This window comes from Nannospalax galili, unplaced genomic scaffold (genome assembly GCF_000622305.1).
Source record: "Nannospalax galili isolate Female #2095 unplaced genomic scaffold, S.galili_v1.0 scaffold548, whole genome shotgun sequence".
NCBI classification, from domain to species: domain Eukaryota; kingdom Metazoa; phylum Chordata; class Mammalia; order Rodentia; family Spalacidae; genus Nannospalax; species Nannospalax galili.
This window is the reverse complement of record NW_008358999.1, coordinates 1,552,280-1,566,719: the sequence shown is the minus strand read 5'-3', so window position 1 is coordinate 1,566,719 and position 14,440 is coordinate 1,552,280. Positions and strand designations below refer to the sequence as shown.

The 14,440-nt window shown below is 51.8% G+C and overlaps 1 protein-coding gene across 2 annotated transcripts in view; it reads left to right on the top strand.

The window, feature by feature from the left end:
• Kazn (kazrin, periplakin interacting protein) overlaps positions 1–11,316 on the top strand; it is a 434,248-nt gene extending 422,932 nt beyond the window's left edge. For both annotated transcript variants that reach the window (XM_008822672.2, XM_029558399.1), the window contains 4 exons: positions 1,286–1,387; positions 1,778–1,944; positions 6,340–6,454; positions 8,099–11,316. In XM_008822672.2, coding sequence (XP_008820894.1) covers positions 1,286–1,387; positions 1,778–1,944; positions 6,340–6,454; positions 8,099–8,263 — 549 coding nt within the window. In that variant the 3' untranslated portion in view covers positions 8,264–11,316. The remainder of the gene's footprint in view (positions 1–1,285; positions 1,388–1,777; positions 1,945–6,339; positions 6,455–8,098) is intronic.
• The last annotated feature ends 3,124 nt before the right edge of the window (positions 11,317–14,440 follow it).

Below are 14,440 nucleotides of genomic sequence, written 5' to 3'. Positions count from 1 at the left end.
ACTTACCCATCCATCCACTCACCCACCCATCCCTCCATTCAATTATTGCTCCCTCTCTTCTTCTAACAGTTGCTTATTGGCTAGACCTGGGGACCCCTCATTCTCAGAGAACTCACTGCCCATCAGGAAGACCATAGAGGTCAATAGTGGAAGGCCGTCAGGGCTCTACAAAAGCTGTGAGAAGTGTCATGGGGGTCAGGGAGAGTTTCTGGGATAGTGTGGATAAGCAGACTTGCCAAAGTTATCGCAACATCGGCAGCCAGTAATGAGGCCCACAGAGGGTAAGGCCAGACCCCAGGTCTGCAGCAGCAGTAGAACAGAGTCGGTCGGTGGTGGGCTTGGGATGGGGCTACTAACCAGAGGCCTGGCTGTCAGCATAGAGTTTGGGCTCTGCTTTCCTTAATTCTTAGCTCTGCCAAACCAGAGAGCACAGGGCCCCAGGCTCTGTCCCTCAGAGCTCACCCAGGAGACTTCCCCACACATCTTCCTCCCTGAGCAACTGGTCCCTGAGGGATGGGTCCAGATAGTTGGCTTTTCCTAAAACCATGTCAAAACATAAGTATCTCAAGGTCAGGAGAGAGGGAGAAAGGAGAAACTAACCAACTCTCTCTCCCTGTCACCCACTGCATGACTGGACAGAGGGAGGGGATGAGGACCTAGGCCCCGGCCTCTGGAAGTCCCAGTAGGAACTCCAGGTCTAGGAGCCAGTACTCCAGGATGACCTGTGAAAGGGCAGCAAGCTGACCCATCCACAGATCCCCAAGGGTGATGGTTTACACTAGAATGCAGAAATCCCCAGGAGCCTCCCCATCATAGGCAGGATGTCCACAAATATCAACTGGACATCTGCTCTCTGTTGGGTGAGTTGGAGCAGAGATGCCTGGGACCTAGTGGCTATAGAACAGGCAGTGCCATGGATCTCTAGCTCACACACCTGCATCCCTGCACCTGAGGAGACAGGTCTCCTGTTTGTTGTTTTTGTTTGTTTGTTTGTGAGACAGGGTCTCCCTGTAGCCCCCAGCTGGCCTGGAACTTACCCTATATAGACCAGGCTGGCCTTGAACTCACAGATATCTGCCTGCCTCTGCTCCCCAGTGCTAGGACTGAAAAGTCTCCTATTTCTTAGAACACAAATGTCATGGCTCAGGCAGCTATGGGTGGGAGCTCATCACAGAAGTATGCTGGAGTCCCTACCAGTACCATGGACCTTCCCGCCAGCTGTGACCTCTTTGTGCCCTCATCCCCTCAACTAACTCCATGTATTTGTACCCTCCCTTTTCCCAAGGCCCTCCAGGAGCGTCGAGCCCGCTGTGAGACACAGAACACGGACCCTGTGGTCTGGACCAACCAGCGGGTGCTGAAGTGGGTACGCGATATTGACCTTAAGGTGAGAGGTGATGGCAGTAAGGGTACGGGGTGACTCTCCAGCATAGGTTAACCCCATGAAAATGAATAACATCTACCTTCATGTGAAGTAGGGGGCACCATCATCTGTCCTTGCTATCACTGGGATTGGAAGCCCCTCACTGCAGCAGTAAGACCCCTGTAGAGAAACTCTTCTCTGGGGGATGCTGAGCAGGTACATCCTCTCCATAAATATTTCTGGCTCCTGTGGGAGTCAGGGTAGTATCAGTGATGTGAAACCTCTGTGTTCACAGCTCAAAGCATGGGGAATAGGGCCCCCTTTACTCTCAAACCAGCTGGTCTCCAGTGGGTAAACATCTCCCTGCTTGGCTCTGATCACCGAGACCACCCGGTCTCATGCTTCCATCCTCAGGAATACGCAGACAACCTAACGAACAGTGGCGTCCACGGTGCTGTGCTGGTTCTGGAGCCCACGTTCAACGCAGAGGCCATGGCCACAGCCCTGGGCATCCCCAGCGGGAAGCACATCCTCCGGAGACACCTAGCAGAGGAGATGAGCACTGTTTTCCATCCAGCCAAGTGAGTGTGCCAGGCCTGGACCACAGGATACAGGATGCTAGCTGTGGAAGCAGACCCTGCTGCAGCTGCCCTGGCTCTAGCCTTGTGGAGTTCAATTGTCTTTGCATCATACTGGCCAGGAAGCTGAGGCTCTGAGAAGCTGAGCATTTTCACTGAAGGCCAGAGACTAAAAAGAGGCGGGAAAGTGTCAGGTCTTAACACAGCACATGTTAAATTCTTACCGCCCAGGCATTTAGAGCAGGGGAGTGAACAGTTCAGAGTGAGAACGGCTGTGCATGGCTTCACGGAGCAAGGCGGCCATTCTGGAAGGTGTAGCCCTCAGTGATGAAGGTTTAGAGGCAGGATTGGACACATAAACGATGCTTTTGAGCCAGGGACACAAAGTACAGCTACTTACTCCAATGCATAATGCTGCCCCCACATGACTCTGCATGGCTTGGAAGGCAAGATCGCTGAGTGGTGGGGTGGGGGGTCTCCTCATCTGGAGAGTGATTACAGTGAACAGCCTAGATTTGCCCCAGGGGCTGCTCTGAGGAGTCTCACATGGGACTGGATGAGTATTGGCCCAGCAAGTGCTGAGTGCACATTTCATTCTAACAGCATCGGGATTGGAAGCATTACCACCACACAGATGGCAAACTGGTCCTTAGGGTCCACACTGTTGCCCATAGTCACCCAGCCAGTAAGTGGTCACAGTGTGCTGGGTCTTTTGCTATATTAATATGGCAAGCTATATTGATTGCTTTTCACAGGTCGAACCAACCTTCTGGGGGTCAGTTTCACTTGGTCTAGTGCACAATCCTTTTTCTCTGTTGAATTTGCTAGTATGTGGTTGAAAATTTTTACATTTGTATTTATAAGGGATATGATCTATAAATAGAGGTTTTGAGACAGGCATTCCCTGTAACCCCAGCTGGTCTGGAATTGCTATGTAGACCAGGCTGGCCTCACTCTCATAGAGATCTGCCTGCCTCTGCCTCCTGAGTGCTGGGATTAAAGGCGTGTGCCACCACATCCAGTTTTCTTTTTTTTTTTTTTGAAGGTTAGAGTTTATTAAGACATTTTTAAGTATGAAGGTTATTCAAGAGCCAAGCTTCTCACCAAAGAGTCACTTTGTATTAATTTTAGGTTTCATTTGGGAGGGGTGTTATTGTTGTTGATTTGATTTTGACAGTTTCTCATTGTGTAGCCCAGGCTGGGCTCCTGCCTCAGTCTCCGGAGGGCTAGATTTACAGGTGCGTGTACCACCATGCCTGGCCTGTAGTCTTCTGACTTTACGGGGCTTTTGTCTGGTTTTGCCATCAGGGCAATCCTGGCCTGCTAGGGTGAATTGGGAGGTGTTTCCTCCTCCCCTGCTTTCTGGAAGGGTTGATAGATGTCCGTGGTTCTTTAATCATCTGGGCAGCTACCTGTTTCTAGGCTTTTCTTTTGTGGAAGTGTTACAATCATTAAGTTAATCTCTTTACTTGCTGGATTTTCTATTTCTTTTTGAGTAGGTTTCAGTAATTTATATTTTGCTAGGAGTGTGTGCATTTCATCAAATTAGCTAATTTTCTGTCATGCAGTTAACCCGATAGCCATGTTTTACTGGTTGCTCCTGTTTCTGGAGAGTTGTAATCAGTCCCTCTCATTTCTGGGCTATAGTGTAGAACCACTGGATAATTCACTATGTCTTGGTCTGTCCAGCTGAAGGTTTGGCGACATGTGGACAAAGTCCAAATTTGAACCTGAGGCTCTCTGATTCAAGCCTAAGCTGTGAATCCCAAAATGAGAAGGGCTTTCAGGACAGCTGAATGATTCCCTGGGTGATATATAGTCTGTATCATACATCAGGACCCCAGAGGCCCAGGAGAGCACTGTGCACCCTTGCTGAGTCCTGCTTTCCTGGACTGTCCTTCCCCACTGGCCAGTCAAGACCCTAAAAGTTTTCAAAGTGAGATCTGCAGACCCTGCCTCAGGAACAAACCCCTGGACCCTATCTCAAGCAAGACCAGCATCTGCTGGCAGAGCCCAGGGAGCTGCATTTTGAGCATTTTACAGAAATTTGGGAGAGCCTTATTCAGTCAAGAACAAGGCTCCACTTCTCAGAATCACCCCGCTTCCCTGACCACAAGTCTGGAGCTTCATGATTTGTAACAGGTTTAAATACTCAGAGCCCTGGAGGGTTGGCTTGGGCCAAGCACCAGCAAGTCCTGGTGGAACTGCTTAGACCTTGACCCTCATGAGGCAGCAGGTATCCCTGGACCATCTAGGATAGTGGGTGAGCACCAGGGAAAGTTCTGGAGGTGAATGAATAGAGTGGCTTCTTACGGTCTGCTGGGCCAAGGACTCTTCTGGGACTGCATGAAAGTTGTGGGTCTCCTGTGCCTGTGGGATCAGAAGAGGGAGGTGGGCTTGATCCAGGACTTGGAGGCTGACAGGCCAGGGACAGAGAGACAGTGCAGCCCTCAGCCCAAGCCCACCTGCCTACTGTTACCTCTGTGCATAATACTGCTCTTTGCCCCTGTGACCACACATTACTTGTGAGGCAAGGTCCCTGAGTGGGGGTTCAGGCCCTATACACCCTCTGCCCAGACCCTTCCATGAATCTGGGGAACAGACTTTCAGTCAGCTGAGGGAACACAGAACCCTATCGATCTCTAAGGAGTTCAGACACTACCTCTGTGGCTGAGAACCCCTCACCAGGGGAAGCAGTGGTTCCCCACCCCCTATAAGCACGGTGAGAAGGTCAAGATGGTTCTTCTGAGGGTTTGATATTAACAGGGGCAGCTCTGTGGTGTCACATGGGGAAGGCCTCCATCCCCAGCCCTCTTTCCCATCACTGCCTTCAGCCTTCAGAGAGGACAGAAAGCAGGGTGGTGGTGGTGACGCTTTGGGTGAGTCCTCCCAGGGTGCTTCTGATTGGGTGGGAAGATGCTGGCTGGAGAAACATCCCAACCATTGAAATAAGTATCAGGTTCCATGCTGGACAGAATTCCAGGTGGGGAGGGCACAAGAGTGTAATCACAGCAACCCTTCACACTGACGTCAGAACATGTCATCAGCAAGATCCCGTCACAGCTCTGCTGTGTGTCTCCTGCTATATACTCCCTGAGGAGGGGTCATTGATTTGTTTTTAAGTAGTGCTGGAGATGGAACCCAGCAGTGCTGGCAAAGTTCTGCAGAAGACCAGAGGGGGGTTGGGAGATGACTCAGGCAGGAAAGTGCTGGCCTCAAAGGCATGAGAGACCTGAACCATCCCCAGAACCCACATAAAAAAGCTGAGTGTGATGGGACACACTTGTAATTCCTGTGCTGGGGAGACAGGCAGATCCCCGGGGCTCCCTGACCAGTCTGCCTACTTGGCAGGCTCCAGGTCAATCTCAAAAAAAGTGGACATCAGCTGAGGACTGACAGCCATGACCTCCACACACGTACACATATATGTGTATATGCACCCACACACGTGCACATGCACACACACAGAGGAACAGGCACATATGTGCACATGTGTGCACACACATTAACACACACACATGCACGCACACGCACGCACACACACAGATCAGATAGTAAGTAGTTTAGTATTTAGGAGCCGCAGCAGGAAAGCAGCTGTAGATAACAGCCAACAGATGGGCACAGCTGGGTTCCAATAAAACTTTATTTATAACATTAGTCCATTCACTGGGTTTGGCACACAGGCTATACTTTAGCACACCCTGTTCTAAAGGAAATCACTGATGCTTTTTGGAAGGAAGGAAGGCAGATGGGGACACGGATTTCAAATACAGGGTAGGGAATGTTCCTGTTGTGTCTCCGCTCACATTTGATTTGGCTAAAATATTGGGGTTCACCTCACCTTTTCCCTTTCTGGGGAAAGTTCGCAGCATCCTGAGGAGTTAACAGCAAGGCCTTGGAGTGTCACAGGCTGAAGTTTGGATCCTGACTCTGCCGCTGACAGCTTGGGACCTTTCTACCTTCTCATCTGTGAGCAGAGCTTGCTGTCCCTGGTCTTGGGCTACAGCGAGGATTACATTTATAAAGAGCTGAGTTGTTGGCTGGAGAGATGGCTCAGCGGTTAAGAGCACTGGCTGCTCTTGCAGAGGACCTGGGTTCAATTCCCAGTACCCACATCGCAGCTAACAACCATCCATAACTCCAGTTCCAGGGGAATCCAAAGCCCTCTTCTGACCTCTGTGGGCATTGCACAACATGGGTGCACTTACATACATGCAGGCAATACACACATACACATAAAATAAAAATAAATATTTTTTTAAAAAGAGCTGAGTTAGGAGGTACCTAGCAAGTCGCTGCCTTTGGTCACTGTCATCAGTGTGAGGGGGTGAGCACTGCAAGTCTCTGGGCGGCAGAAGATGACGGCCTCTCTTACTAACATCTGGTGAACTGTCCCAGCTCTGCAGGCATCCGGGAGGCTGAACGCTTCGGAACCCCACCCGGCCGGGCCTCCAGTGTCACCAGGGCAGGGAAGGAGGAGAGCGGGGGCTGCAGCAAGTACAGGGCTGGCCGGGTAAGTGTCTGAGGCATGCACACAGCACAGAGGTTCCGCAGGCCTGCTTGAGTCCATGGGTGATGGTGGCGGAGGGCGCTGCAGAGTGCGGCACCCCTCACCCTGGCCTCCTGAAGCAGATGGTCCCTAGATGAGGGGAACTTGCACACAGCTAGAAGTCCCGAGGGCTCCAGGGAACACCAGACTCCCCAGAGAACCCACTGACTTATACTGTGAACTCCACAGCTAGTGCTAAACCTCAGTGGGCTCGATAGACAAAGCATAGACACAGTTGGCACAATGGGTCTCAAATCATCCTCCTCTTCACCCAGTAGGACCCGGGGCCCCAGCTGCAGGCCAGGCACCACCCTGGGCACGGGAGGGGCGTGGCAGGCACAGATTGCCGCCTGCTTCTGAGGATGCTGCATCCTGGATCAGCTTTTCTTGGGTTTTGCTTTTGTTTTGCATGGCCGGGAGTCAAACCCAGGGATTTGCATGTGTTAGGCAAGCACTCTGCCACTGAGGTACAGCCCCAGACCAGTCTTCCTTATTTTTGGCCAGGCACCACCCTGGGCACGGGAGGGGCGTGGCAGGCACAGATTGCCGCCTGCTTCTGAGGATGCTGCATCCTGGATCAGCTTTTCTTGGGTTTTGCTTTTGTTTTGCATGGCCGGGAGTCAAACCCAGGGATTTGCATGTGTTAGGCCAGCGCTCTGCCACTGAGGTACAGCCCCAGACCAGTCTTCCTTATTTTTATGTTTTGTTTTTGAGATGAGGTCTCACAGTGTTGTCCAAGCTGGCCTAGAACTCACCAGTCTCCTGCCTCAGCCTCCTGAGTGCTGGGGGTTAAGGCGTGCTCCCTGCTGAGATTCTAGAGCCTGCTTTCAATTGGGAGCCAAAGGACTGAAAGTTTGTTCTGGGGTGGGGGTATTCAACAAACTCTCACTCTTTTCATGTCCCAACACAGATATGTATGTGTCACATAGACAGACACAGTGTATCCGTGGCCTTAGAATGCCATGTGACAGGTAAAATTAGGAAAACCTGTCTAAACTGTCCTCAGAGGAGAACAATCCTGTTTGTAGAGAGGCACTGTCTAGAAAGACAGTTAAGCACGTAAGTCATTGTGGAGTACTGTTGGGACCGTAGAAACAAAAGTCCACTCAGAACCAGGAGGCCCATGAAGAAGCCACACTGTGGTGATGTGGGGCCCAGGGTTTTTGACTTCTCAGACAGGGGGATCATAGCACCAGTTTCGCAAACCCCAACCCCACCATGAAATGCTAGAATATTCCTTCTGGCTTGGGGGTACAGTCAGACCTCATACCCATGCTTACACACGCTCAGGGCGTTGTCCCATCTACTAGCTCTCAAGAGGTGTGGGCAGGTGGGAGGGAGAAGGCTTTAGGGATCATTAGCCTGCAGTGTTTGTTACCACCCTTGGTAGCTAATTGAATCCCTCCAGCTGGGAATTCAATCCTTGGCTCCTCATGGAAATTCTCCAAATCCCTTCCATCTGCCTGGACTGTGGGGGGGGGGAGTATTACCAATGGAAGAGCCCAGAGATGTTAAGGGAGGGGCTCAAGGTCACACAGCAATTAGATTGGAGATGCCGTCTCCCAGTGCTCCCCTCTTCACATGTCCTGTGGCTTCCTGTCTCTGTAGCTGCCCCTGGGGAAGATAGGAAGAGGCTTTAGCAGCAAAGAACCAGATTTCCACGATGACTATGGCTCTCTTCAGAATGAGGACTGTGGGGACGACGACCCCCAGGGCAGGCCCGAGCAGTGCCGCCTGGAGGGCTACAACAGCTTGGAGGTCACCAATGTGTGAGGCACATGACTGGACGTGAGACCTGGGAGGAAGAACAGCCTGATGCCCTGGTGACATCCGTCCCCACTGTACAGAGACCTGGGGCTAAGGATGGACCTCGGTGTCTGGATGGAGTCCCCATGGATGACTGAAAATTCCAGGCACCAAGGATAGAGACACCTCCCTGCCAGATGTCCCAGGCTGCATGGCTATTCCTGTGCTCCTGGAGACTCAACACCCCCAAGAATACATCACCCAGCCCCATAAGCCAGTAGGTGCAGGTGACCCTTGCACTGCCAATCACAAAGCAAGCCAGGTGCTGCTGAGCTTCCACGGTGGAGAGAGGCCCCCAGCCAGCCTTGGCAGAGCCCTGGGCTCTGAGAACCAGGGGCAAAGCCAGCCAGCAAGGATCAGGTGGTCTTGCCTGCCACCAAGATCTCAGGTAGATGAGATCACCCCTCGGGCTCCTGGGCAAAGAACTTGAACTGACCTGGTCGCTGATTCTAGAGGAGTACAGAGCCGAGGCTGGGTATTCCTTCCACTTCAGAGCTCTGCACCATGGGTGGGTGTGTTACACAGGTGCGTGCCCATCTCCTCCCATGCCCATGGCTGCCCTGAATAGGGACAGGGAAGGAACCCTGCAGGGCAAGAGGGCCTGGCATCAAGCAACTCCAGGGGATGCCCACATCTTGTCACCAGAACGAAAGGTACCATGACCTCGGGAGCAGGAGGGACTGACATCAGTCGGAGACGATTCCAAACGTGGACTTGGGTTCTGGGTCTGGGATGGGGAAACATTTGCCACCATTAACCCAACCTCTGCTGTGATGGTCCTGTTACCTGAGACAGGTGTGCTTATCCATGACCTGACAGGGGTGCAAATTCCACAGAGCAAGGTCAGTAGGTGTCAGAAGAGGGGACCTCCAGCCCTGTTCTCCACCTGCCACTGATTTGCGTGTGACTCCCTCCCCCAGTGGCCTCACCTCTCTGTGCCTCAATGTCTTACAATACTTCCAGTTCCTCCCAGGGATGCCAGGAGGGTTAACACTTGCTAATGTCTATACCAAGTTTTGAATCTCTCCAGAAAAAAACTGGAAGGGATGGTGGGGAGAGAGCAGGCCTAACTTCCCATCCAAGGACACTCGGTGAGTTCTCTCCATTTCAACGGGGGCAATAGGCAGAAGGGAAACAAGGACTTTTTAACCTTGAGGGTTTCCAACACCTCCCAGCAAGGCCTGGGAGAGCCACGAGTGAATGCGGCCTGCAGACTGGGCCGGGGGCAGTGTCCAGGTCCACACTGACTTTGCTGAGTAACACCAGGGAGGGCTTGATGGGCAGATGTGCTCTGCGTGGCTTGGACCCCCCACCCCCCAAATCCCTACTCTCTCTGAGGTCTTTACTCTGGAGTGCATGAAAGGTTCAAATTCCCAAATCTGGCAGCAGGGGGCAGTCTCTGAGCCACCAAAGCCAGTTTTCAGGGGGACAAAGTACTTGTGGGAAAACCACACAGAGCCCCATGATCTTGAGAGTTGCTGGGGCTAAAATCGAAGGCCCGACTTCTCAAAAACCTTTCCATAGGCACAATCATCTTCCGGGTCTGAGTTCAGGCCTCAGGGGTGGGGAGGATCCCTTCTGTCATTGGCCTCTGAAGGACACATGTCTGCTGCTGGGACCTGAAGGGTGATCATCTGGGATGTGATTCATCTTTGCTGAGGTTCCAAACCCCAGGAATATTCAGCCACATCCCTGGGGTCCTGAGGCTACTAAACTCACAGCCCAGTAAGGGGAGGGGCTAGCTGGGAGACCTGGGATGCAGAATCTGCCTATAGGGAGGCAGCAAAGGCAGGTGTCCTGTTGGCTGTGACTCCCAAAGAGGGAACTAGAGGGGCAGAAGGGGCCAGAGTGCAGGGCACAGGATTTGAAACTGATGTTCACCCAAGGTGTCAGAAATGACGCTTATGTTCATCCCAGACTCCATCTTGGGACAAGGTTGTGGTGGGTCACCAGGAAAGATAGTATTGCCAAAAACAAGCCTAGCAGCAGACCAGCAGGGAACCTTGGACAACCTTGATTTTACCTGTGGGTCCTGTGACACTTTCATGACACCCCTGCCATCTGGGGCTCTGGGTCCCAGGTGAGACAGTAAGGCTGGGTTTCCCCATGAGGACAGTGTGAACAATAGGCCACACATCCCACCCAAGGTGAAGTAGGTGAAGTATAGCTCTACTTTCTGATGGGCAGAGGGGTAGGGGTAGAAAGGTACCCTGCTAGCTAGCTGACAGGCTGGTAATGCAGTCATAAAGACAGGGGACCCGCTATGTTGCATCCAAACAACTAAGTTGAAGTCTTGGTCCCCAAAGGGTGACACAGCATCTAGACTTGGGGAGACACAGGCTGCTCTGGAACGATTGAGGTCTGTGCAGCTCCTTGCAAGGAAGGAGGGCAGAAGTGGAGTGAAGAGATGCCCCATTTTCCTCCTAGTGGCTAGGAGTCCACAGCATCGAAAGACTGCTTCCTGATGGACTCTGGGATTCTGCTCCTGACATCTCTTCAAGACTCTATCCTCCCTGTGGTGCCTCTAGCACTCTCTCTGTCAGCGTTACTGTCCTGACTCCACGCTGCAGGAGGCAGGGTCCACCACGTGACAGCCCAGACCAGGTAAAGTAGAAGAAAGGGGCCTCTTCCAAGCCTGGTCAGTATGGGGAGACTTAGAACAGGGACCCCCGAAGTTCAGGGTAAAATAACAGGCTGTGGTCTTGGCAGAATGGAAAATTAGGCAAGATGTGACTTCAGTCTTCACGGCACAGGGACCTTCTCCAGCCCACGGGGATGCTCTAACCTGGAGAGGTCAGCTGTACCTAGCTAGACCATACCGCCTGTTACCAGAAAGTCACGTATTCTGAGGACCATCAAAGACTCCTGCCTGTGTTTCCCTGGGAATCAGAAAAAGGAGCCCCTGGATAGTGGCAACTGTCTAGATCTCACTTTAGGACCCATGGTTTGCTGGTGACAGAGTGAACTGCAAGGCCCCAGCACCTTCCCAGAGAGAATTCTAACAGTATAACAATAAACGCTTGGCCTTGAGATGATGCGTTGTTGCTGTGTTTTCTCACTTAATCTCCCAGAAGCCTCTTGGAGAGGGGAGACTAGGAACCCCTGAAACAGATGAGGAAACTGAGGTTAGAAAGGCTGAGGGACCCACCAGCCTCACAAAAGTAAGAAGCCATAGGGCTGGGACTTGAGCCCCATCATCTGCCTCCAGATCCCAAACTGGTCACCCCCACAATGCATTCTACACGCACACACCCTCTTTTCCATCACAGGACTCATCTGACCAGGTGACATCATTCAAAGAGGAATCCGGGCACACTCAGATGTGCTGGTAAGTCTCTCTTGGGTACTCCCTCCTGAGAGGACTCTGACAACCACATCCCTTAATGTTGTTTGCTTCACCCTGACACCCCTGTGCTATTTTAATCTTCAAGTGCTGCTGTAGATCTTCAGGGTAACCTTCAGTCCCAGATGACCTTGCACAGGCTTTTCCGTTTATTGTGCATTCCAGTGACCTGGGCAAGGTCTTTTGGAGTGTAGATGCTCCCTGGTCAGGGGCCATGGCGGGGGAGTGTCTGGATTGGTCTGAGAGTCAGCACACTCTCCCAAAGGATGCTGCAGGTCCAGGGACTACACGCAGGTGCTAAGGTCATGGCAGATACATGGACCTTCCCAGTATCTGTGAATTGCAAGCCCTGGTCACCACAGGTAGGGCTGGTTTGTGGGCTCTACCCAGGCCCCTAATAGCCCTGTCAAAAGCTATGAACCCAGCCCAGCCTAGCCTGTCTTCATCTCCCAGGCAGGAAGACATATGTCTTCTAGATTCATGGCTAAGGTCAGGTGGGGTATGCCCTCTGAAGTAAATGATTAGGGGGCAGAAGATGAAGAGCTCAGAAACCTTGGGAGGCAGTCAGGTCACGAGGTCTACCTGGTACTCCCAGGCTCTGCCCCTGAAAAGTTGGTGGCCCTGGAAAAGAGCCCCAAACATCCTCTTTGTCCCTGCTATTTATTGTTGATTGAGGTAGGGTCTTACTCTAGCCCAGGCCAGACTCAAAACCATAGCAAGTCTCCTATCCTGGGTGCCCAAGTGCTGAGATTGCTTTCTGTTTTAAGACAAACTGTGTCCTCTGGAGGTGTGTGTTAGTGCTTGTGAGTTCTTGCTGAACCAGACCTTTTAGGTCCCTGAATGATAAGCCTTTTCTGTCAGGAGGTCAGGGGCTGACAAGCTGTCTTTGCCCTCTAAGTCTGTCATCCAGAGAGCAATTTTCTTCTAGATGGGGGAGGATGGACAGCTTCCCACATGCACTCTGGGGAATTAAACTGTAAACAGCTGTATGACCAGGAAAGGAGCCTGCTCTGAGGTCCTGGCTCCTTTTGTTAGGGAAGGACCCAAGGAAATGTAGATAAGTCACCTGTGCCTCTATTTCTCCAGCTATCCGTTGAAAGGAACAGTCCCTATCAGAGAGGGCTGCTGTAGGGAAATGTTTGGCAGACCCACATTCAGCTAGAACTCCATTAATATTGACTTCCCTGCCCCAAAGGCATCTGGCCAGCTCTGGAGAAATTTGGGGTTATTAGGACTGTGTGGAGGGAAGCTAGGGAGTCAAGCAAGGGTAGGATGCTATGTCCCAGGACATCAGGACAGCACAACCATCCAAGTGATATTAAATTTGTCCCAAGTCTACAGGTTAGATGTCCCCCACATTCTTAATCCTTCCTGCCACCTCTGTGAACTTTTGGGACTGGACTCCCACTTCTCCTCTCTGAATTCCAGAGGGCTCCTCTCTCCTAGGGCCTCACTTCCTGACCCAACCTGGAGGGAAGGGGAACTTCAGTCAGGAAACCCCACAGGTCACATCAAAGGCTCCTGTGCTTTCATGGTCAGTCTCCATGCCTTCAGGTCACCACTGGAGGATTCAACCTACCTCGCCAGAAATAATAGGTTGCCAGCAAATGGCTATTTGTATAAGGCACTCAAGTGTCCTTGGATCTGAGTGTCACAGAGGGTCCTGGACTCCCTGTGAATTCTGAGGGGGAAATCTTACCCTATCCTCATGCCCCTCAAGAGCTTCAAAATCAGCACTGGCTAAACAGGACCCTGGTGAGCTGGAAGCCCTAATGGACCTAAGCCAGAGAAACCCTCCCTCCCTGAGCCTCCATAGAACTGTCAGGCAACAAGTTGTATTCTTAGCCCAGGTTGGCTCCATCCCCCTGGCCACCTCTTCTCCGTGTCCCTCATGGATGTTCCTCCCTCATGCCCCTCAAGAGCTTCAAAATCAGCACTGGCTAAACAGGACCCTGGTGAGCTGGAAGCCCTAATGGACCTAAGCCAGAGAAACCCTCCCTCCCTGAGCCTCCATAGAACTGTCAGGCAACAAGTTGTATTCTTAGCCCAGGTTGGCTCCATCCCCCTGGCCACCTCTTCTCCGTGTCCCTCATGGATGTTCCTCTGTATTCCCATATAACCTAATGTCATCTTTTTATAAGCACACAGCCCCCCCCAAATGATCTCATTTTAACTTAATCTTCAAATCCTGTCACATTCTTAAGTCAACACCTGAATTTTGAGAGAATATGGTCCAACCCATAAGAGTCCCCCACACACTGCCCAGCCACTGCTGAAGTCTCCTCAGGTTGGATCTCAGTCCCAATTCAGTCATGCATCATCTTCTGGGCTTGACCCCAAGAAAGTGCATGCACCCATGCATACACACAGCATACATATGCACACACATGTGCACACATGCACATATGTGTGCAGCCGCAACCTCCCCCTACCAAGGACTTCATCTGCAAGTGACGTGGGAAGGCGAGACAGCTCTGAATTCTCTTTTGTAAAAAGTGGACCAGTGAGTCAGTGAGATGGCTCAGTGGGTAACACTCTTACTGCCGAAGCTGACAACCTGTGTTAGGTCTCCAAGACCCACATGGTGGAAGGAGAGAACTGCAAGTTGTCCCCTCTGACCTCCGCTGACGTGTCATATCACTTACACAGAAGTGTGTGCACACACACACATACACACAAATAAATAATGAATGTAAAATTACTTTAAAAATTAAAAATTGACTGAAGCTTGCGACTCCGAATGCCCCTCCCTCTTAGCCTGTGACTCTAAAGGCATCTCCTCACTGCCCCTCCAGGAGTGC